The 14825-nt window shown below is 42.2% G+C and overlaps 1 protein-coding gene across 3 annotated transcripts in view; it reads left to right on the top strand.

Annotated features, from left to right (window-relative positions):
• Positions 1-14825, top strand: part of bcar1 (BCAR1 scaffold protein, Cas family member) — an 88299-nt gene that overhangs the window by 68263 nt on the left and 5211 nt on the right. For all 3 annotated transcript variants that reach the window (XM_056386719.1, XM_056386720.1, XM_056386718.1), the window contains exons 3-5: positions 8838-8987; positions 12162-12257; positions 13219-13608. In XM_056386719.1, coding sequence (XP_056242694.1) covers positions 8838-8987; positions 12162-12257; positions 13219-13608 — 636 coding nt within the window. The remainder of the gene's footprint in view (positions 1-8837; positions 8988-12161; positions 12258-13218; positions 13609-14825) is intronic.

Below are 14825 nucleotides of genomic sequence, written 5' to 3'. Positions count from 1 at the left end.
CCATCCAGTGAGCAGGTTTCACTTTTGATTAGCTGTTATTTGAGGGTACACAATATGGTTGTCATAGTAACTATGACACACACAGACACACACTAAGTGTGTGATACAGTAGCTAAAATAAAGAGTGACAGGACAAGATGCATGTTTCCATGAGTGTGCTATTAGATAAGATCCGTGTGAAATCACCAGCAATAATTCAGTAATAGATAGAAAAACATTACCAGTTACTTTTGAAGAATTTCAAATCATTTATCAATTTTAAACTGAAATTAATATTTATGAGCTCAGACAGACAGCGATCATCAGACACTGAGGTTTATGGATCAGTGAAGCATCTTAATGTTTCTATGACGACATCTTGCGTACATCAGCGATGGAGTTTTTCCAAAGCAGAAAAAAATGATATTTTCATTCAGCTGCTCTGCATCATAGAAGACACACGCTGCCAGAAATATGAATAATAAATAATCTTATGATGAGTGGTTTTTATTTATAATGCAAGACATGAGACATAAAAACAGTCACTACTGAAGATATTAATTCTTCTTTTAGTGCAAAATTCTTGATTCTAAGCAGCTGGTGTGTGTGTGTGTGTGTGTGTGTGTGTGTGTGTGTGTGTGTGTGTGTGTGTGTGTGTGTGTGTGTGTGTGCGTGTGTGCATGTGCGTGAGAGCCTACATTCTGTGCCACATGCTGAGAGATTAACTGGAGACTAATGAAGTCAACACGGCTGTCTGGCACACTCCCACACGCCTGTAGACATGATCATACACACACACACATGCACACACACAACTGAAGTAGGAACTTCTTCACTCTCGTTTCTTTGTCCGTTGGATTGTCAGTGTGAGAGAGTGTGTGGAGGAGGCTACACCCATCACTAATCATGATTAAACTCATGATGTGAACTTTTAAAACCTGGTTTCACCAGCTGAAGTGCTGTTTAGACAAAGTTAAATGATTGATTAGAGTTGGATGTCTTGATTAATTATAGAAGTTTTGTGTTGTATTGAACTTGTATGATCATGCAGTATAAAAATTTAATATCATGATGGTAGTGACCAAAATTATCACGGTTATCAGTATTATCACAGTGTTGTTAAAATGTGCTGAAAATGTTCAAAAAGTTTTATTATGGAAACCATAAATAAATAATTAGCAACACTTTTTCTTTGCATTTAAATATTAGAATAATAACATTGCCAAGACAGCTGTGTCACAGATGAGGACAAGGGACCAGTAGCAGTACTGGGTTTGTTTGCTGCATGCCCACTCTGTGAACAAGGGAATAGATATTTATTGTTTTGCATTATTGTTATTATTATTATTATTCTTATAATTTTCCTGCTGTTACATCTTTCAGAGCACAGACACTGTGAACACACCTGTCCAGGTGCTGTTAAACCTGAAATTCCGCAGTTACACTGAGCTCCGGGATGAAAGAGTGAAGCTGCAGCCCTGAAATAAGTTTCAAAAACACACAATCACTGATGGAAGCGTCTCACATGGAGACTCTGTCACTGACAGGAGCAACAACCTGAGGATGAGATCTGACCGATCTGTTTGACCGGTTAACACAGCAGTTAGTAGCTCACTCTCTCTCCGCTGTGTCTGTGTGTGCACTCTTTAAGTGCATGTGATGACGTCACTCCTTGCAGTCGTGTGTGTCCTCAGTCTGAACTGAAAGACAAACGCCACTGGCAGTGATTAAGGAGTCAATTTGTTTTAGGTAGTTTAAAGTTTAGTTTAAAAAACCTGCTTATACCTGATCATTTTGGTGTAAAAAGGTATTTGAGGCTGAAAAATCTCTGGACTGTTTTGACTGACAAAACAAACTCACGTTGCTTGCCGCACATGTGTCTTGGAGACTGTTGCTGGTTGATGAAGTACAGAACCTAATGTGAGTTAAATTAACCACTGTAATTAACCAAGATTATAGTGATAATTAAAATCTAAATGGTGATACTAACCATCTGGCCTTTTTACCATGCTGTAGATTGATACCGGTAACTGTTTCATCTCTCTCTCAGACAGAGAGAGGGAGGTGGATAAATCCAACAAAATGTGAATAGAGTCTGGTTCAGGAAACTTGTTTTCTCCCTGAACAGTGACGTGGTCTGATGTGGAGGTTTTTTGTGCAGCAAGACACCCAACAACGTGTATGTGTAACGTGTACAATGTGCACGTGCACACACATACACACACACACACCCACAGGTTGCAGCGTATGTCAACTCAACAGTCTCTAATATATGTAACATCAACCAAATGTATAACATGATGAATTTTAATAGTTAGTTTGACATGACCATGGTCCTACAGCCCCGAGGTGAGGCAGTCCATCTGGACCAGAATTACCAGACAGCCAGTCTGAGCATGCACACATGGACAGAACACCCACACACACACACACACACACACACACACACACACACACACCAGTCGTGCCATGTGGTCTTGGAATCCAGTTCAGTAGGGGGTAGAGTGTGTTGGTGCTCTCATGGAGACACACACACACACACCCCCCCTCCTCTGCCCTCCCTGCACTAATCTGTTAAGACCCCCGCGCTGCCTCTTGGTGTGTATGTGTTGCCACATGCCCCACATAGCTGGCATGGTATTCACTGGCTGTGGTTCTCAGTCTCTCTCTCTCTCTCTTCCAGTCTCTCTCTTTGTTTTCACGTCTTTGTCTTCCTGTTGTGAGTCATGACTTTAACTCTACTGCAGGACACTGTACCAGACCTGTCGTCCTGTCAGTCGCATACTTAACAAATTACATTTAATGTATCATCCAGAAGTCTGAGACCATGTGATTTCTGGACCCCCCCTGTAGGTAGTTTGGTTTTCCTTTGAAAGGTGACTCATACTGTGTTAATGTTGCACAAAACATTGAAAACCTTAAAGATGCACCAACAACATCTCTCTCCAGCTCATCCAGGATAATCTACCTGGCTGTTTTCTGTGGAACTACTTTCTACCATGCAGGAATTGAACTAACTGAATTTCTTGGAGTTGTGATTGATCATAAACTAGACAGATAGATAGATAGATAGATAGATAGATAGATAGATAGATAGATAGATAGATAGATAGATAGATAGATAGATAGATAGATAGATAGATAGATAGATAGATAGAAGCAGGGATCCACCCCCATCCCTTCCAGCTTGTCTTTAAGGATGGGGGGAGAAAAAATATCCAAGTCAGTAGCAATTCTGTATAAATCTAGGGATATATTCAATTCTAAGGCCTTGTATTAAATTTACTGCTCACTTATACTTCCCTATATAACTTAATTTGTGGAAGTGTGGGGGTCGACCTTTTAAAAAAGTATAAATTCAATAGTCTCACTACAAAAACAAGCCATATGTATTATTAATAAGGCCTGTTACTGTGATCACACTAATCAATTTTCTAAATTCTCATGCTATGAAATGTAATGATTTAGTTTATTATGAAATAATGTAAATAATATTCAGAGCTAAATCAAAGTAATTTTGAGGGTTTCAAATGTGAACAATTTTCTTTCCTTTTTGGTGGGAAGCTTAAGTGATAAGAATGCAGGCAGGCATATATAAGCATTTTGCTTCGGCCTGAGGCTGTTCAGTCACTACTTAAAACATAGATTATTGAGTTTGATTTTTACTGTATTATGTGTGATGACTACGGTGGCTCTGAGAGCTCAACTGCAGCTCAAAAAGACACATGCAAATAGACAAATGCACTGCAAATCCAGAAAACATCTTCATCAGTTTGACAACACATGTGCTGCAAATACAGGGGGACACTAAGAAGTGAAGAAATTGTGACTTGAAGTTAAAAGCATTGAACAACAAGTGCGCCCCAGCTGGTTTTTCTTTTTAAGTTATTATTGGCCTTAATTCCAATAGAGAGAGAGAGAGAGAGAGAGAGAGAGAGGATGATATGAAGCAAAGGGCCATGGGTTGGACTAGTTAGAGTTACGCCTTCATGGTAACAATAACAATGCTAATCGGTGCATGACAGAGTGAATATGTAAATAAAACCACTTCATGTGTGTAGACATGACTTTCCTCATGTACACATGCTTCCACTGTATATTGTGTGTAAGAGTGGGCTTGACTGACTGACTGACTGTCCTTGTGTGTCACAGAGCAGCAGAAACTGCACACATGACTGAATAACTACCAGTCAATGCTGTATCAGTGTATCAGTCTTTTGTGTCCATTGAGAGATGAAGCAGTTTGGCTGTTTACATACAGGATCTAATGACCGGCCTCCACACCCTGCCGACTGCAGCCTGGATCTTTCCACTGAAGCAGTGTGAGAGTACAGTATAGATCAGGATCTGGAGCAGCCATGTCCACCAGTTCAGACAAACCACCCAACCCCCCCCCCTGCTGTAATTAGGCCTCTCTATTTTTACCCCCGTTTTGAACTTCACATCTGTGCTGTAAAGATTTATTTTCCTCCTCATCAGTGGAGCTTTCTCTGCTGCAGCTGCATGTGCACACAGTGTATTTTCTGTTGTGTGTGGTTACAGTGGTCATTTTGAAGCTTCAATTGAGAATGTGCTATATTTACCACCGGATACTGCAGCGCAGATTTCATCCTGATTCTCGTTTCCAGACTAAAGCCCACACCCTGTTCTCTGGTTATCTGTCATTTTCTCATCTGAAGAGAAAGAGAAAGAGAGAAAGAGAAGGAGAGGGTGGAGAGTGCTGCTGGGAAGGAGGGAAGGAGGGAGGGAGGGAGGGAGGGAGGAAGGGAGGGAGGGCATTGCTTGCAGTGAAGGTCATCTGTTAAACAATGACTTCTACTTGACGTAATCACATGCACGGAACAAAAGAGTGAACATCCCAGCTTGTGCCACTCTCGGCTCTGTGTCATGGTGTGTGTGTGTGTGTGTGTGTGTGTGTGTGTGTGTGCGTGCGCGTTTGCATGTGGAGGAATTCTCCACTGAATCCTCAGAAACACGTGTGAAGGCTTTTATTGTTGGAGGGTCAGAGGACCTGCAGCTCTTCTTCTTTATTCGGAGAGTTTTCTTTAGTGGATATGTAGGCCAGTGAATGTGGAAGTGTACGTCTGTCCTCAGGCCGCTGCTCTGTGAGGAGACATGAGGGAATCGGCTGCACAGAGCGGTGACACAGAGCTGTGTGCTGGCTGCCATTCATCCCTGCTGAGTGTTAACAAAGTGTAACTCAGCAGTTAGGAAGATGATATTCTTCCTGTCTGACGTCTGAGTACACCAGTGGAGGACACCTCTTTTTATAGTTTTCAGTTTGTCCGTGCGTCTGTCCCATTCTGTTGGACATGATATCTCAGTAACACCTTCAGAACTTCTTCAGATTTGGCACAAACATTCACTCGGACTTAAAGATGAACAGAAAGAGCTGCATAAAAGCAACCCAGCTGAGATCTTCATCACTCCACAGTCACACACGGACAGGATGCAGTTGCGTGGTATTAAATCTTATCCGTTAATAGTGGTGACAAGTGACACACACACACACACACACACACACATACAGTATATGTAAAGTATATACTCATCATGAGTAGGACGTCTCTCCAGTGGTGACCACTGATCCACAACTCTGATCTCCTAAAGGGATTAAAAGGCTCAGCAGACACACACACACACACACACACACACACACACACACACACACACACACACACACACACAGATCCATTTAGCATTAGGGTGTAAGTGTGTGTCTATTCTCCAGGGTTCACACAGACAGGTGATCAATAACATAGGTTATCAATCAGACCAGATGATGGTGTGTGTGTGTGTGTGTGTGTGTGTGTGTGTGTGTGTGTGTGTGTGTGTGTGTGCGTGTGTGGGGCACATCTAGCACTTAGCCAACCGTTGTCAATACTGTTGAAAGCTTTCTGACAATGAGGAAAAGGCTGTTTACGTGTGTGTGTGTGTTGTGTGTGTGTGTGTGTGTGTGTGTGTGTGTGTGTGTGTGTGTGTGTGTGTGTGTGTGTGTGTGTGTGTGTGTGAAATACAGTAAACAGTATTAGTAGAGTAGTGAAGTGTCACAGTAAAGCCAGTGTGAAATTTTTTTTCCATTTTAATAAATGTCTAAGCTTCTGTTTTCTCTTTCATCATGTAGTTCTGAGTGTAGACTGATCATCACTGATCATCGATTTAAATGCAACATAACAACATGTGAAAACAGAGAAGGGGTCCGAAGACTTCCTGTAGTCACCAGTTCTTCTCCCAGCTGGTGGTAAAATGATTCCTGTAGAGAATAAAAGCTGCTGTGATTGGCCCTCATGAGGAAAGGAATAGAGCAGATGAGTTGTGAGGTGGGAGAGTTGGCAGAGTGAGGAGACGGAGGCAGATTAGTGCCGACAGGTTGTCAGATGGATGGTGTTATCGCCCGTCTCTGTCTGTACCTCTGACAGCTGGGGAGCTAAGCAAATATTATCAGAGAGCTTCCATTAATCAGAGTGTGATTAAACCACGATCACAGACACACAGCGCTGATGATCAGCAGCAACATTCAGACGACAAGAAGAACCACCTCGCAACTGCATATCTGCAAATACACACAATGTTATAGAAAACATCATCAAACACTGTTTTTTTTTCTGTTCATATTTGTTTGTTACTCATATAAAATTTACTTTGAAGTAAAGCTGTTTTTTTAATGGACTGGTGCCACATACCACAGAGTTTATACAGCATAAACTAGATTTTGTTTTGTTTTGCTTCATTTATTTCACACAAATCAGGATTAAATACAAGTAAATAATAATGATAATAATAATATTTTTTATTAATAATAATAATAATAATAATAATAATAAAGTTTATTTATAGAGCGCTTTTCAAAATCAGAGATTATAAATGTGTGAAATATGTGAAATATTTAAAATAGATTACTCAAAAGCGTCTTGAAAGAAATGCGTTTTTAGAAGAAGATAGTGATTTTGTGAGTCTAAGTTCATTGGCAGGTTGTTCCACAGTTGTGGTGTCCTGACAGCAAAAGCTCCGCCCCCTTTAGTCTCACATATTGATTTTGGAACCAACAAGTTCCTGTCTGACCTCCGACTACGTGGAGGTTGATAAGGGGCAATTAATTCAGAAATATAGTGCTATAAGTGGTTTAAAAGTCAAAAGTAGAATTTTAAAATTGGTTGTATAACAGACTGGTAGCTGGCTACAGACTTTCAGAGGAGGGCATTAAGATCTCTTTTCTTAGTCTTTGTTAGCAGTCTGGCAGCTGCATTTTGTTCTATTTGAAGTCCAGGAGTTGTTTTCTGTCAGGAGACCATGACAGTGGTCTAATGGTGAGGAAATGAAAGCATGTATGATGGTTACTGTATCTGTAAAGCTCAGACATGAATGGATTTTGGCAACGTCGCTTAAATGGTAGAAGCAGGATCGTACTGTCTTAGTGACGTGAGTCCCCAAATGAAGATTGGAATCTAATAGGACGCCCAGGCCTTCACTCCAGGATACAATATACACCAGTATTCACACACCATAGTATTAAGCAATGACTATAGACTTTTTAGTGTCTGTTAAAACGCACAGACTTTAATTCTCTTTTCTTTTTTCATCTTTGAGACACAAGATGAAATCTGAGCTACAGTGCTTTGTCCAACTAACTAAACTAAACCAGTTACTACTTAACTTAAACCATAACTCAAAACCAGTGTCACTGGGTGGAATTAACAACAATACAACAGCTTTCACATCACAGTAACTAATGTTAGCTGACACGTCACATAACAAGACAAAGGTAGTAAAGAAAATTCTACATTAGTAACTAGTCGACGAGCCGTCTCACACCTCTGCACTCTGACAGCAGTGATGACATCACAAGCCCTGTGTCAGCACACGCACGTTACTTTACCGTACTGCAACTGGTGGGTTGCTCAGATGGCTGTGATTGGCTGGATTACACCATATAATATTACACTCATTTATATGAGGCTCAAATAGTGACTGAGGTTAGAAATCGTAGAAAATGTTTCTACTTAGAGAATAAACTAAAAAAATGTGGATAATTTCTTGGTCAACTCATCGATTTGAACCTTAAAGTAAATAATTGATCAATTTTAAACCCCCAGGAATTTGGTGGGCTTCACTCTTTCCTGAATTTAAATACTATCATGTTCAATGAAGAACACTGAAGGTTGTTCTCCTTCAGATGAGAAGATGAATAAAGTTCCTCTCTCTGCAGCCAGTGCAGGTAGACTTCCTTCTGATACACATCCTGCACTTGTCAGTAATGGAGCAAAAGGACTGTCAGACATTTCACTGTGGTGTTCTCTATAGTGCAAACCACTGGTGGAAGGATACGAAGGGATCCAGCTGTGACATCTCCTTCAGTTGTGTATGTGTTGTGTACCACAGCTGCTGTGGTTTCCCAGGCTGGCTGGTTGACTCTGCGCTCAAACCATATAATACAGAGTTTAAACAGGCACACAATAGGACAGCCCGGTTCCCACGACAACTATGACAGGACCTCTGCTCTGTTTTTATTGCCTGTGTGTGTGTCTGTGTGTGTTAATGAGACTAAACAACCTTTAGTCTCTGCCCGTTCAGTGTGAAGAAGCAATAAAGTCTCTTTCAAAGGTGCAGGAGCTGTTTGTTTTTTTAACTTCAGTCTGATGAAAGAGAGGTGGTGCATTCTGACCCTTAAAGGTTGCCGTAGTCACATAAACACAGGCTTATTGACCTTTTTAGAGGAAGGGGCTGTATGGATTAAGATGCTCAGACAGCTGTGCTAGGGCTGATATCATCCTCTTATCTTCAGACTGGTGTTTGTCATGTGACCACAGGTCTTTGTGTTACTCTTGTGTTGACTCCCACTTGTGTGTGTCTGTGTCCAGGTGGTCGTTCCCACTCGGGTTGGACAGGTGTACGTGTATGACACCGTGAAGTCAGACCAGGACGAGTACGACGTCCCACCCAGACATCAGCCTCCGACCCAGCAGGACATTTACGACGTGCCGCCCACCCGCCAGCAGTACAACACACAGGTCAGACTTCGTGTGTGCGTGCACCTATACACATTGGTCACAAGTTTGTCCAATAAGTAATTTATCACCAATATCCCACAACAAAGAAAACTGCCAAGCAGAAAAAAACCACTCAGACTCAACTATAGTGAGAAAAGATGATGGACAAGCCCCCGCTTCATGTTATGTCCCATCAGCAGGTGGCAGAGACGCCCCATCGTCCCCAAGTCCCAAGTAGTCACATAAACAGATACTAGTGATGTTAAGTGTTGTATTTATTTACAGAGTACTTTCCAATAAACTGAGACTAAATATATCTAGAAACAAAACAACAACATGACTTTCCCAAATGTAACAAAACCAAATTACAACAACTAACCTCCCTAGCTTAGAGAAAAGTGGAGAAAGGGTGATCAATAGAAAATGGCAGTCCACCAAGTTACTCAGATGCAGACAGTGGTGTGACAAGAAGGACTGATGCTGTCACTGCTGTCCTGCGGTGTAATTATATGTATATATACAGTATATATATATAACCTATACAACAGTCTTTCTCTCTCACACACCCACACACACACACACACGCACACACACACACCGTCTCTATCTGCAGAATATTAATATCCAACCTCTATCTAAATATTACATCTGTCTACAGTGAAGTTCATGCATGACCTAACAGTGGGATAGATGTGCCACTGTGTGTGTGTGTGTGTGTGTGTGTGTGTGTGTGTGTTTGAATATTTGGGGCTGTTACATCTGATTCCACAGATGATCATGTAGGTCAGTTTATTCCTGTGTAATTCTGCACACTCATACTTATAGTACACACACACGCACACACACATACACACACACATACACACACACACCTGGACAAACCGTATGTTCAGGAGAATCTTGATGCTGACGAGCCAAAATACAAAGGTCACTCACAACCACTGCAGTTTGAGAGCTGGAGCTGCAGGAGGAGGGAGAGGAGGAGGAGGAAGAGGAGGAGAAAATGAGATGCAGGAGGAGGAGGAAGCAATATGAAGAACAAGATGACAGTGAGTGATTAGAAAAATGAATAATGGGAGGATGAGGAAAAACAAGAGTAAGACGTGTAGCTGTAATAACAGATGCTTTTTTGAAGGTGAAGAGTGAACGCACCGCAGCACGCGGCTCTTCATCAAAGTGTCTGACGGCTCCGACCACAACAAGCACAACATCACAGTCCAGCTGCATGCTACAGCCAGCTGGTTAACAACACACTGTGTATAGTCTGTGGACATCACTGGAAACATCAGCTCTGACTGTGCAACAGGGAAAACCTCTTCACAACGCTCCACTCCTGTGTTAAAGTTACTGGTGCACAGCTAAAGCACGCTGAGTCCATATTTCATCACTCTGTCACTTTGTGGTTGATGTGTGTTGAGAAAGGTCCCTGTGACTGAAACACTGAGGACTGGATTCTCTGCAACACAGAGAAGCAAGTGGTGTGTGTGTGTGTGTGTGTGTGTGTGTGTGTTGCCTCCTGCTCATCTCTCTTTTCTCCATCTGTCTCTCATTGTTCCAGTGTAACAGCCATGGAGGCGTAAATGCCCCAGCTGGAAGGTAATGTGTGTGTGTGTGTGTGTGTGTGTGTGTGTGTGTGTGTGTGTGTGTGTGTGTGTGTGTGTGTGTGTGTGGTCCAGGTGGTCCATGTTTTGAGGTCGCGGGGACCTAACTCTGTTCACACAGTCACATTATTACATTTTATTATATAAAAGTCCCCATAATGTAGATCATTAAGTTATCGTTAAGTTTAGGGTTAGACACACACACACACACACACACACACACACACACACACACACAAACACACACACACACATTGTCTCTATCTGCAGAATATTAATATCCAACCTCTGTCTAAATATTACATCTGTCTACAGTGAAGTTCATGCATGACCTAACAGTGGGATAGATGTGCCACTGTGTGTGTGTGTGTGTGTGTGTGTGTGTGTGTGTGTGTGTGTGTGTGTGTGTGTGTGTGTTGACAGAGGCACAGGAGGGACTGAAGAGGCGAGTGCTAACAGACGGACACTTCCTCATAGAGAGGTGGTCATGTGACCAAAACCACAGATTCACATTCCATAATGGCTCTTTGTCTCATCTTCACCTCCTCTTTCCTCTCTCCTCTTTTAGCTTTTGTTCTTTATTCCCTCCGTTTCCACTTCTACCTTCTTTAGATTTTCATTTCCCTGCTGCTTCTCTTCTATCTTTCCTTCCTTTCGATGGAAAACATCATGAGGTCAAAGATGTGAAGGAGAATTAATAAGGACTTCGGTAAAAGAATCTGACGGCAATTAGACTAAACTTATACTTCCTAACTTAACTTTATTTATATCACCAGGTAGTATTGTAGTATTTTGTTATGATGATGATATTGTTAACTACTATGTCATTCAATATGCTTGTTCTTCATGATAGATTTGAAAGAGAAGAAATCTATATAATTGTTGTTTCTATCGATCAGACAAGGATTTCCATCAGTTCTGGATCACGTCACAGACGTCAAACAGCTGCTCTGTTGTTTCTACATTTATGTGGGTCTGCTGTGTCTCAGGGGGTTTTAAAGGATCTAAAGAACCTTCAAAGCGTCTTTAAATTCACCTAAAGGTCCATCCTGTCAGACTCTACCTTCCAGCTGTGTCTTTGTAGTCCACATTTCCTTCACCAGATACACACCAGTCACACATGGGTGTGTCCTGATGCTGTTGTTGATCAACACACTGACACAACTGGAGGAAATTATGAGCAGATTCTCAACTGGAATCAGGACTTTGCATTTTCGTCCCTCTCACCTCTTAACAGCCTGACTGATCTTTTCTTTCCAGTAGTTTAGTTATTAATAAAGGTCCAGTCCACATCCACATATTTGATGTTTTCATGTCACTATATCCCAAGAATACAGCTGTTTTTTGAGATTTTTTGAAATCATCACCACATCTGGCACGAACAACTGCACTAATTCATTTAAATCTGCGGTGTGATGTTGAACAGGATGTATGGAGGAGCTTCACACACAGATGTACCTCATCATGACCTCTGACTGAGTATGAATACACCATATTCAGTCTGATGCATCATGTCACTGCAGTGAGTGTCCAGTGTGGTGTGTATAACATAGCATAGCATGTTATTAATGTGTGTGTTTTGGTTTGTGTTTAGGTGTATGACACTCCTCCCATGGTGGTGAAGGGGCCCTCTAGTGGTCAGGATATATATGACACCCCAGCCAGCACAGACAAGAACACACAGCAGACGGTGAGGGTTGGGATTTATTGGAGTTATGTGTAATTATGTGTGTCACAGATGTGCAGCATGAAAGTCTTATGTGTGTGTGTGGAAAAATGTCACACTGCATCTATGATTTAAATCAGTGGTCACTTCAGGAGAAGTAAACATTAAGACTCTGCATGTTCTTCTTTCCCCATGAGAATATTAACACTGACACATGATGCACAGATGCAGATAATGTAGTGGGTCTCCTAAACACCTGGAAACATCGTACCATGAAAGATAAAGGTTGGATCAAATGTGGAAACGCTGGTCCAGCAGGATCCTGTGTGGATGGATAACACCACAGTCTCATTCAGTACTAGATGACTTAACTCCTGTCAGTTATCCAGTGAGAACAGAGCACACGTGATGCTGCTCCTCCAACACAGATATTTCAAAATAAAAGCGCACAACAAACTGTCTCATAAACAGCAAAAAATTCACAAAATACTGTCACAAAAATAAGAGGAGACCTACTTTAATATTCAAAAGACTGAGCAGCTACAGCCATGCTATCAGCTCTGTGATCAGTTTAGCAAGAGTAATGTCACCATCTTCGTTAGCATGCTAACATTTGCTAATCAGCTCTAGACACAGAGTAGAGCTGAGGCTGATGGGAATGTCAGGAGTGTAGTCATAAACCAAATTGTTTGACAGATTGTCCATTGCTGTGGTTGCTGTTGCCATTTGAATAAATCCATGGTTTCAAGTCCCGGGCATCCAAGCATACCGTTCATGAACATGCAGAATCAGATTCAGAACGGCGTTCACTCATTCTCATAGCCCAGAGGCACCATGGGAGTCACACTACTGCATATATTCAGTGGGCTGCATAACACAGAAGTATCCCAGAAGCCAGAAACCTTTTCGGCGTATGCGCCAGGTGAGCAATTCACATGAGATGCTTTATTTTACACACAATATTTCTCTATCACTTTCTCTTTAGGTGTATGACTTTCCCCCATCTGTCACTAAAGACGTCCCTGATGCTCAGCCAATCAGAGAGGAGACCTACGACGTACCACCCCACTTTGCCAAACTCAAACCCCCAGTCCCAGTCCCTCCAGGCCAGTACCTGCACAACAACCTCAACGATGATGATGACGAGCCCCCCATTCCAGAGGACGTGTACGATGTCCCACCCCCCATCCCATCTGACAAGCATTACCACGGAGACAGGAGCGGGGTCAGCCAGGCCCCCCAGGAGATCTACGACATCCCAGCCAGCCTGCGGACCGGAGGTCACACTGCCCAGGATGTCTACGACTTCCCCCGGGAAAGAGAGGAGAGAGGGGGAGAGAGGGGAGACCACTATGTCTACGATGTCCCACCACAGGTAGGACAGTTAAAGGGCCAGTCCCACATTTTGGGAAAGATGTGTGTGTCCAGTGTAGAGACACGTCTAGTTTTGTCATGAATCTTTCATTGTTATCTCAGCGTTGTGACGCTGCAGCCGTCGCCATCTTTGTTGTGTACTTCTACCAGGGTTACAGGTGCTTTTCCTGTCTATCATGACTACAGCATGTGTTCTTCTTTAGATAAGGGCTTTACCAGAGATACAACTATTGATCGGCCGGCGATCGGAAAGGGCTGATCAGTCTCAGATATCCAGTTCTATGCCGGTCAAATTTACAATCCTGCGCCACATTATGGTTCACGTCATGCACACAACAGCACAGACACAGACACAACAAACAGGAAAACATTCAGAACAACAGTCTTAATCAGACACTTAAAGGAGTTATTGGTATGTTTAGTTATTGCTAAAGCATCAAACTTCATTCCTTTACTCACCAACATCTGTCTCCAGAGGTGGAAACAAACGCTAATGTTAACTAACCTGTCTCTATCACGTCTTTTCCTCTACTGAAGTTAGCATGCTAACCAGCTAGCCCCGGCCCGTCTGCTGACGGTGCGACTCACTGTAGCCTCCAGTCTGTCGTGAAGAACTAGCCACACAGAGAATGTATTATAACCTCTTGTCTTGAAAAGGCAACAATGACTGAAGTTGAAGTCAAGTGACAATCACCACCACCTGCTCCCAGCAAGAAACCACATTTGGCTGCAGAGACAACTTAAAACTCCATCACATGCTTAACATCTCTAATTTCAAGAAGCAAAGGCAAAGCGGCCTAAAACTAGCGACACCCCACTGACCTCACCTGTGCATGAGAGCTACCTGCTGCCGTGCCACAGTCATCAATAATAATAATGATCATCCATCATTAATGAGCGTAGTTGTAACCAGAAAGCAGTCATATGATTTTTGTTCACCCTCGTTCAGAGAGAGAGAAAATTGCAGTCGGTGCATCTCTATGGTTTTTACCGTTGCCATGACAATGACTTACCTTTTCGTGATTGTCTAGAGGCCTGCTTGTTTTTATAGTTCTTTCCTGCATTTTTTTGCACATGAATAGAAGTGTGTTTGTCAGTGATGATAGCTACCAGTTAGCTACCAACAGTAATGTTCATTTATCAGTTCTTCTGTTTTCCACATGATCATTTAGTTTCTGTTTGTTGATGAACATGTGAATAATTTTTCTACAGCACAAA

The sequence above is a fragment of the Seriola aureovittata genome, chromosome 10, assembly GCF_021018895.1.
Source record: "Seriola aureovittata isolate HTS-2021-v1 ecotype China chromosome 10, ASM2101889v1, whole genome shotgun sequence".
NCBI lineage: Eukaryota > Metazoa > Chordata > Actinopteri > Carangiformes > Carangidae > Seriola > Seriola aureovittata.
This window is presented reverse-complemented; position numbering and strand designations above follow the sequence as displayed.